This window comes from Mobula birostris, chromosome 14, assembly GCF_030028105.1.
Source record: "Mobula birostris isolate sMobBir1 chromosome 14, sMobBir1.hap1, whole genome shotgun sequence".
NCBI classification, from domain to species: Eukaryota; Metazoa; Chordata; class Chondrichthyes; order Myliobatiformes; family Myliobatidae; genus Mobula; species Mobula birostris.
Genome location: NC_092383.1, coordinates 43,237,919 through 43,251,214, shown reverse-complemented (window position 1 = coordinate 43,251,214; position 13,296 = coordinate 43,237,919). Strand labels below are relative to the sequence as shown.

At 44.0% G+C, this 13,296-nt stretch overlaps 1 protein-coding gene across 1 annotated transcript in view; it reads right to left on the bottom strand.

The window, feature by feature from the left end:
• LOC140209867 (DNA-binding protein RFX7-like) overlaps positions 1–11,143 on the bottom strand; it is a 102,468-nt gene extending 91,325 nt beyond the window's left edge. Inside the window, exon 1 of the mRNA XM_072278461.1 lies at positions 10,546–11,143. Within this exon, the coding sequence (XP_072134562.1) occupies positions 10,546–10,697 (152 nt within the window). The 5' untranslated portion in view covers positions 10,698–11,143. The remainder of the gene's footprint in view (positions 1–10,545) is intronic.
• Positions 11,144–13,296: the final 2,153 nt, after the last annotated feature.

The window sequence follows — 13,296 nt, the reverse complement described above, 5'->3', positions numbered from 1 at the left end:
AATTGGATCAGCAAATTTGCTGATGATACAAAGATTGGAGGTGTAGTAGACAGTGAGGAAGGTTTTCAGAGCCTGCAAAGGGACTTGGACCAGCTGGAAAAATGGGCTGAAAAATGGCAGATGGAGTTTAATACAGACAAGTGTGAGGTATTGCATGTTGGAAGGACAAACCAACGTAGAACATACAGGGTTAATGGTAAGGCACTGAGGACTGCAGTAGAACAGAGGGATCTGGGAATACAGATACAAAATTCCCTAAAAGTGGCATCACAGGTAGATAGGGTCGTAAAGAGAGCTTTTGGTACATTGGCCTTTATTAATCGAAGTATTGAGTATGAGCTGGAATGTTATGATGAGGTTGTATAAGGCATTGGCGAGGCTGAATCTGGAGTATTGTGTTCAGTTTTGGTCACCAAATTACAGGAAGGATATAAATAAGGTTGAAAGAGTGCAGAGAAGGTTTACAAGGATGTTGCCAGGACTTGAGAAACTCAGTTACAGAGAAAGGTTGAATAGGTTAGGACTTTATTCCCTGGAGCATAGAAGAATGAGGGGAGATTTGATAGAGGTATATAAAATTATGATGTGTATAGATAGAGTGAATGCAAGCAGGCTTTCTCCACTGAAGCAAGGGGAGAAAGAAACCAGAGGACATGGGTTAAGGGTGAGGGGGGAAAAGTTTAAAAGGAACATTGGGGGGGGCGTCTTCACACAGAGAGTGGTGGGAGTATGGAATGAGCTGCCAGATGAGGTGGTAAATGCGGGTTCTTTTTTAACATTTAAGAATAAATTGGACAGATACATGGATGGGAGGTGTATGGAGGGATATGGTCCATGTGCAGGTCAGTGGGACTAGGCAGAAAATGGTTCAGCACAGCCAAGAAGGGCCAAAAGGCCTGTTTCTGTGCTGTAGTTTTCTATGGTTTCTATAAAATGAGTAATATTGTTAGAACTGTTTACTATCCAAATACAGATTTGTACACCAGGTCTGTGTGGATTTCAAAACATATCTAATGTCATAAGCTCTCGCAATCGCCCAGCTCTCGCCAAGCCCGCGTGAGACGTTTCCTGTGAAAACATCTCACTACTCTCGGGTTGTAAAAAAATCATCTGCTGCTTCATTTAGCAGTAGGGATAATTGTGCATATTGTGTATTTTAATACTATGCGTGAGCACCATCCTGGGCACTCGTGCCATGAGTTCACCACCACTGCCCTAGCAAGAATAGGGAAAGTAGGTGCAGAGACAAGAAAAAATAGATTTCAGATTTATGGAAAATGATTAACAGAATTCCTCAGAGATCTTGGTCTTCCTACTAGGTTTAAAAGGAATGTAAACTTTTATATTAAATTTAAACGACATGAAAAACATGACATGACAAGCCTTTAAGAGGATACAGAAGACATTATAAGAGTCAACGAATGCAGGGAGAGAAATCCAAGGATTTTTAAAACTGGCAGGTGTAAATTGAAAAAGTTAATTAGGATTCAGGATGAAGTACATAGAGACAAAACAATTTCAAACGTGCTAATGAATCTAACGGATTGATAAGAGTCTAACGGATTGTTGTGTATTCCATTATAGGAAGGATTTTATATGGTCAGGAAGAGCAAGAAACAGTTCACTAGAAAGTTACTAGGAAAGGGAGGCGGGGTTATCATGTTAAAAACAAAAGCTTAACATAATCAGATATCAACAATGGGTCCTGGACCTCAAGGTTAACCTGTTCCTCATTCTACAAACATTGCCTGAATCACTGAGCATCTTCTAGCACTGTGTTTTTTAAATTCAGATTTAAAACTGCACCTGCAGTTTTTTTTAAAAAATGAAACAGCCTCATTTTAAAGGAAAAAAGTATAACAGAAATTAAACAGGCTTTCAAAATGATGAATTGCTCAATACTCAAACGGTCAGGCAGCATCTTTGGAAATATGTGGATTTTATCAATCATGTTGATGGGTCATTGATTCAGAAACACTTGTCCTTCTATACAGATGAAGCTTTAACTCAATTTTTTTTATTATTTTCTGTCCTTAAAAATCATACTTCTACTATCCATAATCTCAAATATAAAAGTACATTGCTTTGTTCTGAAATTAAATGACCCATGGAAAATTGCCTCTTATAAAATACGAGAGGTCCAGGTACAACCTTTGGAAAGTTATCTCACATGCGACATGACAATGCCAGACCAAACTGGAATCACAGAAGGACGTTCAACAGCTGTGGCTATCACCTCCTACAAAAGGAAGTGACATTTGTGACAAGGTTTTGCTCCCAGTGCATTTACTGCTGACTTTGACTGACAAAACATGGACGCACCTTCACAAACTCCCACAGACCCTGACAACCCAATGATTTTAATCTCTGAGGCTGACGTGAGAGCATCAGTCTGGAGGGTGAACGCACACAATGCATCTGGCCCAGACAGGGCTCCAGGCCAAGAACTAAAAACCCACCCTGATAAACTGGCTGGAGTGTTCACTGGTATCTCCAACCTCTTGCTTCGGCAGTATGAGGTACCCACCTGTTTCAGGTAGGCTTCAATTATACCGGCGCCCAAGCAACCTGCCTTAATGACTATCATCCAGTAGCGCTTATATCCACTATGATGAAGTGCTTTGGGAGGTTGGTGATAAAACATGTCAACTCCTGTCTGAGAAGCTACTAAGATCCACTCCAATTTGCCTGCTGTCACAACAGATGCCATTTTACTGGCTCTTCACTCAACCCTGGAAAATCTGGAGTGTGAAGATCCATACGTCAATATGCTCTTCATTGACCACAGCTCGGAATTCAAAACTATCATCCCCTCAAAACATATCAATAAACTTCAAGACCTAGGTCTCAATACCTCCTTGTGCAAATGAACCCCCAGCATTACCATTTCGGAGGATCTGTCTTAGGGCCGGCACACAAGAGCTATTACAAGTTTTCAAAGATTCGGCATGTCATCTAAAACTCTGACAAACTTCTGTAGATGTGGAGTGAAGAGTATATTCACTGGTTGCATCATGGCCTGGTATGGAAACACCAAATATTTTTGGAAGCAAAATCTTACAGAATAGGTATAAGTCCCAGTCTATCATGGGTAAAGCCCTCCCCACCATTGACCACATTTATACAAAGCGTTGTCACAGAAAAGCAGCAACCATTATCAAGGACCCCTACTATCTAGTCCATGCTCTTTTCTCACCGCTGCCATCAGGAAAGAGGTACAGGAGCCTAAGAACTCATCACCAGGTTCAGGACTCACTTTCAAGGATTCTTCGTCTCATGTCATTGATATTTACAGCTTATTTATTTATGTCTGTCTCAGTGCTGGGTGTATAAAATGTTAGGGTGTTTTGAGGTCAAGGAGAATGTACTGCCAGGCCTCCTAATGAGTATTAAGGTGGTTGAGTCCCCAGGGCCTGATAGGATTTACCCCAGGTTATTGGAGGCAAGAAGTGAAATTGATGGGGCCTTGATCAGAATTTTTGTGTCTCCTCTCGGTACACGTGAGGTCCCAGGGGACTGGCAAGTGGCTAATATTGTACCTCTATTTAAAAAAGAGAACAAGAGAAAATCCTGAGAACTATAGACTGGTGAGTCTCACGTTAGTCGTAGGGAAACTGCTGTAGAAAGTTCTTTGGGATAAGATGAAAGCCAAGGCCTAATTAAACAGAGCCAGCATGGTTTTATGCATGGCAGGTCGTGCCTTACCAACTTGATTGAGTTTTATGACAAGGTGACGAGAGAGATTTACAAGGGTAGAGCAGTGGATGTTGTGCCCAAGGATTTTAGTAAGGCGTCTGACAAAATCCTTCACTGGAGGCTAATCCAGAAGATTCAGGTGCATGGAATCCGTGGCGAATTGTCTGTTTGGATTCAGAACTGGATTGTGCATAGAAGACAGAGGGTTGTGGTTGAAGAGACTTATTCAAGCTGGAGGTCTATAATAAGTGGAGTTCCACAGGGATCTGTGCAGAGACCTCTGCTGTTTGTGATGTATATAAATGACCTGGGATGAAAATGTAGATGGGTAGATTAGTAAATTTGTGGATGATACCGAGATTGGTGGAGTTGTGAATAGTGTAGAAGACTGGCAAAGATCACAACATGACATAGATGAGTTGCAGATATGGGCAAAGAAATGACAGATGGAGTTTAACCCAGATAAATGTGAGGTATTGCACCTTGGTCAGGAAAATGCAAGGAGATAGTACACTGTCATGGGCAAGACCCTTAAAAGTGTTGCTGAGCAGAGAGATCTTGGGGTCCAAGTTCATAGCTCCATGAAAGTGGCTACACAAGTTGATAGGGTGGTTAAGACTTATGGAATGCTTGCTTTTATTAGTCCGTAAGACATAGGAGCAGAATCAGGCCATTCAGCCCATCGAGTCTGCTCCACCATTCAATCATGGCTGATCCCAGATCCCACTCAACCCAATACACCTGCCTTCTTGCCATAACCTTTGATGCACTGACAAATCAGGAAACTATCAATTTTCACTTTAAATATAGCCACGGTCTTGGCCTCCACAGCTATCTGTGGCAGAGCATTCCACAGATTCAACACTCTCTGGCTAAACAAATTTCTCCTTACCTCTGTTCCAAAAGGTCACCCCTAAATTTTGAGGCTGTGCTTCTAATCTGGACACCACCACAAAAACTTTTCAAATTGTTTTTATTGTCATGTTCAGTGAGGTACAGGTTCGATGAACCTCTCCACATCCACCCTATCTAGTCCTTTCAACATTCAGTTGGTTTCAATGAGATCCCCCTGCATTCATCTAAATTCCAGTGAATATAGGCCTACAGCTGCCAAATGCTTCTCACATGTTAACCCCTTCATTCCTGGAATCATCCCCGTGAACCTCTGCTGGACTCTATTCTATCCTCCTACATGAGGACTCCCAAGTCCCTTTGCACTTCTGATATTTCAGTTTTCTCCCCATTTAGATAGTCGGCATTTTTGTTCCTTTTGCCAAAATGCATCATCATACATTTCCCAACAATGTATTCCATCTGCCACTAGTTTGTCCACACTTCCAATTTGTCTAAGTCCTTCTGCAATTGCATTGCTTCCTCAGCACTACCTACCCCTCCAACTATATTCATATCATCCTTGAACTTTGCCACAAAGCCATCAATTCCATTATCTTAGTCCATGACAATGTGGAAAGAATCGGTCCTGAGGAACGCCACTAATCACTGGCAGCCAACCAGAAAAGGTCCCCTTTATAAAACACATATAAAAGTTGCTGGTGAACACAGCAAGCCAGGCAGCAACTCTAGAAAGAGGTACAGTCGACGTTTCGGGCTGAGACCCCTATTCCCACTCACTGCCTCCTGCTTGTCAGCCATTCCTCCATCCATGCCAGAATCTGTCCTGTGATGCCATAGGATTTTATCTTGTTAAGCAGCCTCATGTGTGGCACCTTATCAAATGCTTCTGAAAATCCAATTTAATGACATCCACTGCCTCTCCGTTGTCCACTCTGCTTGTTACTTCCTCAGAGAGCTCCAACAGATTTGTCAGGCAAGATTTCCCTTTACAGAAATAATGCTGGCTTTGACTTATTTTATCAATAGTCTCCAAGTACCCCAAAACCTCATCCTCTTAGTCGAGGCATTGAGTTCAAAAGTCCAGAGGTTATGTTGCACTTTTATAAAAACCCTGGTTAGGCCACATCTGGAGTATTGCATACAGTTCTGGTCACCACACTGTAGAAAGGATGTTGAGGCTTTGGGGAGGGCACAGAAGAGGTCTACCAGGATGTTGCCTGGTTTAGAGGGCATGTGTTATCATGAGAGGCTGGACGATCTTGGGTCGTTTCCTTTGGCGTGTCAGAGGCTGAGGGAAGATCTGATAAAGATTTGTTAGAGGCAGAGATAGGGTAGACAGGGAGCATCTTTTTCCCAGGGTAAAAATGTCTAATGCCAGAGGGGATGCATTGAAGCTGAGAGGGTAGGTTCCAAAGGGATGGAAAGGGCAAGTTTTCTCTACTCAGAGTGGAAGATGCCTGGAATGCACTGCCTGGTACAGTGGTAAAGCAATTACATTGGAAGATTTTAAGAAGCATTTAGCTAGCCACATGAATGCAAGGAAGAAATTTGGAGAAATATGGACATTATGCAGACAGGAGGGATTAGTTTTTAGGGGGTTGGCACAACATTGTGGGTCAAAGGACCTGTTCCTGTGCTGTACTCTTCAATGCTATATGTCCAGCCCATCACACCTGCCTTGCCATTCACTGAGATCCCAGATGATCTTCTATTGCACAGCCACTCTCCCACATGTTCCATTCAATTCTACCAAGTCTCATCTAAACCACCTATCCCACCTGGTGTTGAAACCTATCTTTCCACAAGCAAGGAAAACAGAAAAATTATTAACAAATTTAAGGATTTTAATAGAAAAGAGAGAAACATATATATTATTTTAAAAAATCACACCACACAATGTTGCAAGGAAACAATTTATTTTTGTAGTGAAGGCAATCATAAAGAGATAGAGGGTCAGATCTTTTTAAGCCACTAAGAACCCAAGTCAGCATACAAGATAAACACTGTATCCTAGCAGGTACAAATGTGTTTTGTTTGCAACTTAAATTACCATATCAGAATCAAGAAAAACATTTGTTGTGTTGCAAGGATGACATCATAAAATTTCCAAAGTCAAGACAGTTGTAAGGCGTAAATAATGAAATCACTGGGGGAAAGCAGGTCAGGCTATGGATTGAAACAGGAGCTGCTTGCACATTAAATCAAAACAAAGATTACTGTAACCAGACTACCAATGAAATTGACAACTCCACAAGTACACCAGTTAAAGGCACATAACATGGGACTTACAAAAAATTGTCAGCCACATATACAAAAAGCAGTATCAAATTTAGTTATTTTCATAGCACCCATAATTAAAACCCATTGTTTATAAAATATGAAAGCATTTTGCCTTAAAAATAAAAACACCTGTATACATATATAATGAGGATGTGAGATTGGAATCAAAAAGATATTGCTGAGTAAACCATCCCCTTGAACCAAACAGGGACAATGCAAATATACTCAATGGTTGTAAGGTTACATAAAAGATATAACCATATGACATCTTTGCACTCCTCATCAATCAATAACGCTGCTGCCCTCGCACCTTGGAATGCTCCCCAAATCCACTCTGTGACTTTATCCCATATTCTATTACTATATCACAAAATTATATATATGGCTAAGTTTTTTTTTAATAATTCCATATAGATTTGCCAATTTCTTCCAGAAATTTATACTTGTTGAATATTCAAGGTCCTTTTTGACAATTGATAATGCAAAGAATGTTTACAAAGTACCACACATTTCCCTGCAGCTTTTTTCTACATGCTATTAATATAAAAATGGCTAAGAATTATTACTTCAGAGAAAACAATGATAAATTGGCTTCATATCAGTAATCCATACAGGTCAGAAATAGAGAATATCTTACACTGCACACACTTTCATATTATTAATAAAAACCACCCATGTAAGCCTGTCACATTGCAATTATACCTTTCACTTGTTGAACTATTGCAGTTATCAATAATAGGACTACATAATAATCAATGTACTAATAGAGTATTCAATTTGAAATCAGGACAAGGGCATGACTTAACCAAAAAAAATTATTAATTACATCTCATTTTCCAATTAACTCCATCATGACCAAACTTAGTTCTGATTCTCTCTGTAGAGTGCCAAAATGGATCAACCAACAATTGTTGAAATTTCCTCAGCATGTTGTGCATTCTGTATTTGGCAATCACCTTCCTGTGAAAAGCAATTGCAGCTGCAGGTGCACATCTACCATCAATGGGACTTCAGAAGCTCCAGAATCTTTCACTCCTATACATGGTGCCATAGCATCAGCGGGGATGGGGGGGGGGGGGGGGGGGAGAGAAGAGAAATCTTTGTCTGGAGTTTGGATAATGCCTCAGGAGAACCACTGCTATTTCACGCAGAAGATTAAAGTGTTCCATCCACCCTAACTATGCAATCAAATGATTTTAAGTCTACAGCTCAGGATCATACCAGCTGCTTAATGTTTCTCAACCTTTTTCTCTTGTCCTTAAAATTTCATCCTTACTTTCCTTATTTAAGTTGCATCATGCACTTGGGTTGACCATTTTCTTTTATAACCCTTATAACTGAATTGATGAGATTGCACTACAAAATTATTGGGACCCCATAATGCAAACAGCTAAACACTTTGCATTTAAAGAAATCACCTCTCAATGTTCAAGAGCCCCAGTGCTTGTCAAGCTCCCTTCAAGTTCAATGCCTCCACTCCAGAATTATTAACAGGCCCTTTCCCATCAAACAATACCATGAAAATGAGGCATCTAAAATCCATAAAATGTGCAGAATAATCAAGACCTCTATGCTTGGTAGCTACATCCATAGCATTTCTGTGTATGCCATACTTCCTTTTAATTTTTTGGTATTAGCTCATAATGATAATTGTCTGCAAATTCGGACATTCTAAAACAACCTATTATCCAACTGAGCCTAAACAAAAGGAAGTTAGTTGAATGCTAATTCTTGCTAATGACAATATGCTGAAATTCTTTACTCACCATTTCAGGCTGCTGTCTAAACGACAAGCCAATTGCCCTCAATCTCAATACATTTGATGGCATCCTTCAACACAATGTCATAGTTCATATTCATTTAAACAAAAATACTCCACTCTAATTTGACAGCTGAAAAATGCAAATTTTGAGGCTATAGAAACATTTTCTTTCAAAATTGGAGAACACTATTCAGACCACCAAGTCTGTGATGGCTCTCAATGCATTGCCATCAGCCTTATTCTACTTTCCCTGAATATTCGACAAAAGGTAACCCATGGTCAGTATGGAATTTGTAAAGTATTCCAGTGCATATTAATTTATTCACAATCTTTGTAAGAACAATGAACAGATAAATATCACTAACATTTAACACAAATTTGATATGAAGGCTTAAAGTACTGTAATTAGCCTGAATAATGTATATCATAGTGCTGGAGATATAAAGTAACAAGTAAAATAAGTTTTGAAACTAGCTTTTCTTGGAACAGTTCATTTTCTAAGAGCAAGGTAGACTAGAAACAGCATCAAAATTTAGCAATGCTCTACTATAATCAGCCACTAGGTGCATTTTCAAGCAAGATGATTCCTAGGCCAAGAACCATCCATTTCACGTCTGCTACATCTGGCAGCCCATCTTAGAACTAGGGAAAAAAACTTATTTCAAGTTCAGATGAAACCGCTTTGACAATCAAACCCTTAAGAAGCCAGATTACAGCCTTATCATCTTCACAAACAAAATCCAATATACACTACATAGAAAATGTTAATCAATCAACTATGAAACAGGTTTTCCTGGAATTTAGATTCATGCACATTGGATACTGATCACAAATCAATAGATTATTGTAAGATTAATGTTCTCACAATCATAAATATGACAGACTAAAAATTATATGAGTGGAATTTCTTATGTTGTTTAAGACTGTTGGATGACCAAGAAATGTGTAACAGCAAATCTTGGTGGGATACATAAAATATTAGAGTACCTTATTTGCATAGTGTATTATCAGTCAAACTTTGACACTGACCTCCACAAGGTGATAATAAAACAGCTGTCAGAGTACATTTCAACAAGAGGCGAGATGGATAGGATTCGGATGGGAACAGCTATAGGCCTAAATAGGGTAAGGATAGATATTAACTGAGCATTGGAAATTGGTGAGATAATACTGATTTTGTGGACTGCTGGAGGTCAGACCAAGAGGAGCAAAGAAAGGATCTAACACAAAACTGTGTTTTTCCTTGGGAAAAAAAAGGATGCACTTTTCCCCCCAAAGGATACAAGCCCAAGGAGGGACTAACCACACAGGGTGACCATATTTTTGGCAAACAACAATTGATAGAGTGCATTACAATAACTGGTCATAGCATATTCAATATACATTATAGTATTGCATTTTAACTCAATATCAAACATTGGAAGAACAAATCCATTAAACAGATTTTGCCTGTAAATAACTAATCTGTTGCGATTAGAAGTGTCCAGACATCTGTTAACATTTTCCAGATTAATCCAGTTTTTCTATACAAGGACATTGTTATAAAAATGTAATTTCTACACGAATAAGTGATCTCGGCGCATTTTCCTTTATACGCCCTTTGACACTGAATTGGGGGAGGTGTAAAAAAATATTACCAATAATGCCTGAACGTCTTTTACAAAAATGCAAAGATAAAACTTGCGTGATCTTTCACATTTAAACATAAACACCAGGATGCCAATGTCTTTAAATAAAGTACTAAAAATATTCACACCTCTCCTCCAAAACCCCAGAAATATATTAAAACATGTACGGAACAAAAACACATTAAAGTAAGATCTATACACGAACGTACAAGAAGCAAAATGCGGAGTGTGATAGATTAGCTTGCAGTTTAATGTTTTATTATATCCGGCTAAGGGGCAGGCAGGGACTTGTTTATGCAGAAGGCCCTAGTTGCGCTCACTCACCAGATGGAGTTCTTCAGTTTCTGCTGCAGTGCACTCGCTTCCGACTCCGCCAGCCCTGCCACCAGGCTGGGCAAAGCGCCGCTGCCCTCCGCACGGCGGGTTTGCTGCTGGGGCTCCCGCTCCGGCGGCGGCGGCGGCTGCTCCTCTGCCATGACGGTGATGGTGGTGCGGAGGGAGGGAGGGAGGGAGAGACGGAGCGGGGAGGGTCTCCGTGGGCTGAACGTGAGGGCGGGAGGGGGGGCTGGACACGTACGGCGACTAGGCCGCAGCCGCTCTAGGGCCGAGCAGCGCCTCCCCCTACCCTCCCTCCCCCCTCCTCCTACTTCACACGCCGATGCCGAGAGAACTCTCCTCGGTGTCCGTTCAGTACTGCAACGCGGCCCCGACCTGTGCACAGCACTCTCCCCGACTCTGGTGCATCCTTGAGCTGCTCTGAGCCGCTCCCTAAAAGACTTCACAAACACACGGGTATGATTACTGAAGGCAGTCGGGGTGATATGTGTATCTCCCGTGCGTTAGAGCCCGAGTCCGGAGACGGTGCCATGCACACGGCCTTCCCACTGAACCTCAGCGACAGGAGAGCCGACAGGAGCTGAGCTGAATGAGTGGCGGCGGCAGGGCGCAGGCGCAGTCCCACCGAGGGGCAGGGGCTGGCAGGACGGAGAACGGGAGGCGGGGATGCAACTACGGAGGGGAGAGGAGGGCGAGGGTGTGTGGGAGGGGAAAGATTAGGGTAGGGGTAGGGTGGGAGGGGGAGAATGGGGCAGGGGTGGAGGGGGAGTGTGTGGGGGAAGGGAGGGGAAGAATGGGGAGTGGGTGGGGGAAGGGAGGGGGGAGTGGGTGGGGGAAGGAAGGGAGGGGAGGGGGTGGGTGGAGGGGGAAGAATGGGGCGGGGGGGAGGGGGAGGGAAAGAATGGAGCAGGGTGGGAGGGGAAGGGAAAGAATGGGGCAGGGTGGGAGGGGGGAGGGAAAGAATGGGGCAGAGGTGGGAGGGGAAAGAATGGAGTAGGGGCGGGAGGGGGAAGAATGGGAAGTGGGTGGGGGAATGGAGGGGGAAGAATGGGGAGTGGGTGGGAGAAGGGAGGGGGAAGAATGGGGAGTGGATGGGGGAATGCAGGGGGAAGATTGGGGAGTGGGAGGGGGAAGAATGGGGAGTGCGTGGGGGAAGATTGGGGAGGGGAACGGGAGGGGGAAGAATGGGGAGTGGGGGGAAGGGAGGGGGAAGAATGGGGCAGGGGTGGAGGGTTTGTGGGTAGGGGGAGGGTTACAAAGGGGAGTGGGTGGGGGAAGGAGGGGGGAAGAATGGGGTGTGGGTGGGGGAAGGGGAAGAATGGGGGAGTGGGTGGGGGGAAGGAAGAGGGGGTAGTGGGAAGGAAAAGAATGGGGGAAGTGAAGGGGTTGGGAAGGAGAGAGGGATAGGGAAGAATGTAGGAGGGGAGGTGAAGAGAAGAAGGGGTGGGAGGAAGAAGGGAAGGGTGAAGGGCAGAAGGGGTAGAATGGGGAGGTTGCAGAGGGAAGAAGAAGGGGGAAGGGAGTGAAGGGGAAGAAGTAGGTGTGAGAGGAAGAAGGGATTGGTGAAGGATGGGTTGGGAGGAAGAGGGCGTAGGGCAGAAGGGGAAGAAGAGGGTAGGGTGTGAAGGGGAAGGGTAGAGAGGGGGGAAGGCAGAGGAAAGAGGGAAGAAGACTGTAGGGAGGGAGGGGAGAAGTGGTTGAAAAGGGTGGGGGAAGGAGAACTTGAAAGGGAGGGGCAAGAGGAGGTTGGGGAGAAGGAGGGAGGGGGAGGTGGGAAGAAGTGGTAGGGGGTAAATGGAAGAAGGGGTAGAGCGGTAGGGTGGAAGAAGGGGATAGGGGAAGTGGGAAGAAGGGAGTGGGGGAGGGGCAAGAAGGACATAGGGCAGGGTGGCAGAAGAGAGTGGGATGTGAGAGACGAAGGGGTGACGGTGCAGGGTGTGGAGGGGTACTTCAGGTAGTTGGGGAAGGGGGAGAGAGAGGGAAGGGAAGAGTAGGAGGTACAGAGGAGGAGGGGGAAATTGGAGTGGTCCAGGGTGTGGGGATCATGAGTTGTTGTCCAGGGAATTGGTGAGGGGGAAAGAGGAGGAAGGGATGAAAACACGTGAGATGGGATGCATGAAATGAATCTGGGGGAGTCGTCAGGGTCTGGTGTCTGGGGAGTGGGAGTTGATTTCTGGGCATGAAGGATAGAGGAAGGAGTTGACGAATTATAGGGAGTGGAAGCGGAGCAGTTGTGTAGGTGTTGGGAGAAGGGCGTGTTGAGGAGCAGGGATGTTGATAGGAGAGGTTGTCTCGGGTTGGGCCTGAGGGGGAGGGATGTTGATGGGGGAGTTTGCCTCGGGTTGGGGTTGAAGGGGAGGGATGTTGATGGGAGAAGTTGTCTCGGGTTGGGTCTGAGGCGGAGGGATGTTGATGGGAGATGTTTTCTCAGGTTGGGGCTGAAGGGGAGGGATGTTGATGGGAGAGCTTGTCTCAGGTTGGGTTTGAGGGGCAGGGATGTTGTTGGGAGAACTTCTCTCAGGTTGGGGCTGAGGGGCAGGGATGTCGATGGGAGAGGTTGTCTCGGATTGGGCCTGAGGGGTGGGATGTTGATGGAGGAGGTTGTCTCGGGTTGGGACTGAGGGGGTGGGATGTTGATGGGAGAGGTTGTCCCGGGTTGGTGCTGACGGGGAGGGATGTTGATGGGAGGGGTTGTCTCGGGTTGGGGCTGAGGGGGTGGGATGTTGATGAGGGAGGCTG